We start from the raw sequence: 4934 nt of genomic DNA, 5'->3' as shown, positions 1-4934 counted from the left end.
CACAGGCGCTGGGATCGTTACCTGGTCATGTGATGGACACACAGGCGCTGGGATCGTTACCTGGTCATGTGATGGACACACAGGCGCTGGGATCGTTACCTGGTCATGTGATGGACACACAGGCGCTGGGATCGTTACCTGGTCATGTGATGGACACACAGGCGCTGGGATCGTTACCTGGTCATGTGATGGACACGCAGGTGCTGGGATCGTTACCTGGTCATGTGATGGACACACAGGCGCTGGGATCGTTACCTGGTCATGTGATGGACACACAGGCGCTGGGATCGTTACCTGGTCATGTGATGGACACGCAGGTGCTGGGATTGTTACCTGGTCATGTGATGGACACACAGGCGCTGGGATCGTTACATGGTCATGTGGACAGAGGTGCTGGGATCGTTACAAGACATAGCGGTGATGCACATATTGCAACTGTAACGAGCCATGCACCTGCTAGTTCTGTCCTGGTCATATGAAGGACTAAGTAAACATTAAATGTTCCTACTGAATAACAACAAGCAGAGATCTTGAAAATCATAAGGAATTAATACAGCAAGTAAATTGGAAAATTGTATAACTTTTAATTATACAAAAAAAATAACATTAATTTGCTGAAACCGGACGACGCTGTCAAGGGAGAAGTCTAAAGTGCAAATCCCTAAAGCCGTACATGATGAGAATGATGCGGGACAGCGCCAATCACGAGTCTCAAACTGCAGGGAATATAACTCCCAATATCCTCCGTCATCCCCTCAGCAGAGCTCCAACACCAGCAGCAGCCTGTATTCTGTGGATGGTCCGCAGGGCGGTGAATGTGACCCCCCGGTGTCTCTGTCGTGTTCCCGGTTTCCTCCTGTTGGTAATCGGAGCGATTCTGACAATCACTTTTTTGGGGGGAATTGCCCTTCATGCGATTCTCTGACAGAAAACTTCAGGTCTGACGGCGGTGATCCCATGCCTTAAAGGGGTATTCCCAGAATAGACAATTATCCCCTAACCCCAGGATAGGGTATAATTGTCTGATCGCTGGGACCCCCACCGATCACAAGCCCACCTTTCTGCTCGACCGAAATGAAGAGGAGCTTGAATGGAGCAGCGTCCGTTTCTTTCACGCGTCCATCAGTCCCATAGACATTGAATGGAGCGGCAGGACACATGTTCTGTTCCAGGTCCTCCTCACTGCGGGGGGTGTAGTGGAGAAATAGGGGGTTCGGGATCAGGGTGGGGGTCCCAACTCTGGTCATTGTCCATTAATAAAACCTTCCTTTTCCACACCGATGACATACAGGACACGGGGTAGGCGGCAGTCTGATTTAATTCCCATGAACCCGGATGTCGTATAAAACATTTTTCAGCAATAATAAAACTTGGGGTCCCCGGGGAGGAGGGAGGTCTCGTCACTGTTGGACGATGCCCGCCGCCAGCTCCCGCTCATACTCCGCCTCCACGACCTGGTACAGCTCCATTGTGCTCCTGGCGTCTTCTACGGAGGAATGGCCGCTTCTTCCCATCTACAAAAAGACAAAATATACGGGCGTCAAGTATCGGTCAAAGGGCACGATCCAAGACTGGTAATAAAGTTTATTGAACACACGGGGGCGCCCTGTGTGTAACACGCGAGGTGCCGCGCTCTGGTCTCGGTGGCGGCAGCCGCTGGTTTGGACGTGGTGACATTGTATACAGGACAGAAGGGCACGGGGTCGGTACCTGGATGTCTTTGTTAAGAAGCTGTTTACAGAGACGCTTCAGGGACACCGTTTCCTTCTCCGGGAAGCCGGCCTTGCGGTTCAGCAGCGGGATCTTGGACGTGTCTCGCGTCATCTCCTTAGGGTGGAAGTAGCTCAGGACCTTGTAGTCGTTTTGGATGGCGTGGCCGATGACGATCTTACCGTGGAGCAGTTTTAGGACCTGCAGGATTGACAAGAAGGGTATAAGTTTAATGGGCGCTGTATAAATCCATATGTTCTTATCGCCACCTAGTGGTGGCTGCACGCAACAACAATTCTATCAGTACAGGGGATGGAATATGAATTTAGATCAAATTCGTTCCCGATGTGATTTCAATTCCTCTGTGCAGGAATACATGTAGGTGGAGGACCCCTTTAAGGTGTGTCATAAAGATGGCGGATAACATTATGGGGGTCGGTGAGTTGGGGTACGTGTCTATCCCCGGAATGAAGAGCCCGGCTGCCTGGTCATAGTTGCTTTTTTAATTTAAAGTGAAACTCCGGGCAAATTTTTCTAATGAGTAAAGTGGAATTACGCTGTGATGTCACTTCCTCCCGCAGGTCCTTCAGACGGAGCGGCGGGAGGAAGTGACATCACAACGTAATCTCGCGAGATCAGGCTGTGCTGTGGATCAAGCTGGGCATGGAATGATTGGTCAGCATCATACACTGCTCTTTACAACGCCCACTTGGCGGAAAGTAAAAAAACGCCCAGCTGGGCATTTAGAAAAATTTGCATAAATCAAATAATGTTCATAACTTGTCAATAATTAAAGTTAAAAAAAAACAAAAAAAAAAAAAAACAGTTGTTTACAGGTCAATTCAGCTCGGCCTCTGGTGTGGCTTGATAGTAGCTGAGGGATGGTAGACCTGGAGAACTTCATTAGGCCCCCCAGGCTGCCATGACAACCATTTGCACCCCGTAAATCGCTTTTCAGGGAGGGGGGTGGTGGTGGTCCTCCTCTTTCTAATGGCTCAGATGACGTAGTCACTATTGATCGCGGCATCTAAGTGCAGTGAAGTGTCAGCTGTGAGCCCGCGCCGCACCTTCCCTAGCCAGCTATGACGTCACCCTAAGTCAAATGTCGGCAAAGGGTCAAACAACTACTGCTGCATGTTATTGGGATGTACCAAAAAGCCGCCCTCTTCTCTGACATCACTTCTTGCTCTGAGGTTATTGGCTGAAGCTGCACCTCACAGACTTCCTGCTCTGCCCGCCCCCTACTATGTATATAAGGCTCTGTTCACACTTCGTTTTTTTCTTACGTCAGAAGTATTCCCCGACATGTATACCGGCCCGACGTATGCCAGAAGATCACACTTTTGCCATACGCTGGGTGCTTGGGACGCTATGGTGGGTAGAGGAGAACGTCTGTGAGGTGCAGCTTCAGTCAATAACCGCAGAGCAGCACGGCCACCGTCGTACCCCCTTAATGTCCATTCAGACTGAATCCCCCCTCAGGCTGGTACTAGGTGTCCTGTACGAGCTGCACCCGAGACGCATTACATGACGCCATTGTCGCCAAGGTAGCGGTGCGGGGCACCAATAAATTACAATGGGCTACTGGGGCCGCCACCGGCCATTTCTGTGTGATACTGTCTGCTGAGATACGGTATCTAATCCTCTCATGTGTGATACTGTCTGCTGAGATACAGCATCTAATCCTATCATGTGTGATACAGTCTGCTGAACCATTGTATCTAATCCTATCATGTGTGATACTGTCTGCTGAGATACGGTATCTAATCCTCTCATGTGTGATACTGTCTGCTGAGATACAGCATCTAATCCTCTCATGTGTGATACAGTCTGCTGAACCATTGTATCTAATCCTATCATGTGTGATACTGTCTGCTGAACCATTGTATCTAATCCTATCATGTGTGATACTGTCTGCTCAGCTGTGTATCTAATCCTATCATGTGTGATACTGTCTGCTGAGCCCTGTATCTAATTCTATCATGTGTGATACTGCCTGCTCAGCTGTGTATCTAATCCTATCATGTGTGATACTGTCTGCTGAACCATTGTATCTAATCCTATCATGTGTGATACTGTCTGCTGAACCATTGTATCTAATCCTATCATGTGTGATACTGTCTGCTGAGCACTGTATCTAATCCTATCATGTGTGATACTGTCTGCTGAGCCGTGTATCTAATCCTATCATGTGTGATACTGTCTGCTGAGCTGTGTATCTAATCCTATCATGTGTGATACTATCTGCAGAGCTGTGTATCTAATCCTATCATGTGTGATACTGTCTGCTGAACCATTGTATCTAATCCTATCATGTGTGATACTGTCTGCTGAGCCCTGTATCTAATCCTATCATGTGTGATACTGTCTGCTCAGCTGTGTATCTAATCCTATCATGTGTGATACTGTCTGCTGAGCCCTGTATCTAATTCTATCATGTGTGATACTGCCTGCTCAGCTGTGTATCTAATCCTATCATGTGTGATACTGTCTGCTGAACCATTGTATCTAATCCTATCATGTGTGATACTGTCTGCTGAACCATTGTATCTAATCCTATCATGTGTGATACTGTCTGCTGAGCACTGTATCTAATCCTATCATGTGTGATACTGTCTGCTCAGCTGTGTATCTAATCCTATCATGTGTGATACTGTCTGCTGAGCCCTGTATCTAATTCTATCATGTGTGATACTGCCTGCTCAGCTGTGTATCTAATCCTATCCTGTGTGATACTGTCTGCTCAGCTGTGTATCTAATCCTATCATGTGTGATACAGCCTGCTCAGCTGTGTATCTAATCCTATCATGTGTGATACAGCCTGCTGAGCTGTATATCTAATCCTATCATGTGTGATACTGTCTGCTGAGCTGTGTATCTAATCCTATCATGTGTGATACAGCCTGCTCAGCTGTGTATCTAATCCTATCATGTGTGATACAGCCTGCTGAGCTGTATATCTAATCCTATCATGTGTGATACAGCCTGCTCAGCTGTGTATCTAATCCTATCATGTGTGATACAGCCTGCTGAGCTGTATATCTAATCCTATCATGTGTTATACTGTCTGCTGAGCTGTGTATCTAATCATATCATGTGTGATACTGTCTGCTCAGCTGGTGTATCTAAGCCTATCATGTGTGATACTGTCTGCTGAGCCGTGTATCTAATCCTATCATGTGTGATACTGTCTGCTGAGCTGTGTATCTAATCCTATCATGTGT

At 47.5% G+C, this 4934-nt stretch overlaps 1 protein-coding gene across 1 annotated transcript; it reads right to left on the bottom strand.

Annotated features, from left to right (window-relative positions):
- Positions 1–560: 560 nt before the first annotated feature.
- Positions 561–3017, bottom strand: LOC142665027 (interferon-stimulated 20 kDa exonuclease-like 2). The gene is made up of 3 exons (XM_075844561.1): positions 2997–3017; positions 1711–1989; positions 561–1514 (listed from the first exon to the last, which is right to left on the bottom strand). Exons 1-3 carry the CDS (start codon positions 3015–3017, stop codon positions 1401–1403), a joined length of 414 nt encoding a protein of 137 aa, XP_075700676.1. The 3' UTR covers positions 561–1400.
- Between the last annotated feature and the right edge of the window lie 1917 nt (positions 3018–4934).

The sequence above is a fragment of the Rhinoderma darwinii genome, chromosome 12 (genome assembly GCF_050947455.1).
Source record: "Rhinoderma darwinii isolate aRhiDar2 chromosome 12, aRhiDar2.hap1, whole genome shotgun sequence".
In the NCBI taxonomy this organism is placed as follows: Eukaryota; Metazoa; Chordata; class Amphibia; order Anura; family Rhinodermatidae; genus Rhinoderma; species Rhinoderma darwinii.
The sequence above is the reverse complement of the archived record's forward strand: the minus strand, read 5'-3'. Positions and strand labels throughout refer to the sequence as shown.

Excerpts from the sequence above, each read along its gene's own strand:
- LOC142665027 (XM_075844561.1), bottom strand. The coding sequence starts at position 3,017 with ATGTCGGGGAATACTTCTGAC. Across the intron at positions 1,990-2,996 it reads TGTCGGGGAATACTTCTGAC|CCACCACTAGGTGGCGATAA; the intron begins GTAAGAAAAAAA and ends TGTTGCGTGCAG. Across the intron at positions 1,515-1,710 it reads TTCTTAACAAAGACATCCAG|ATGGGAAGAAGCGGCCATTC; the intron begins GTACCGACCCCG and ends GTCTTTTTGTAG.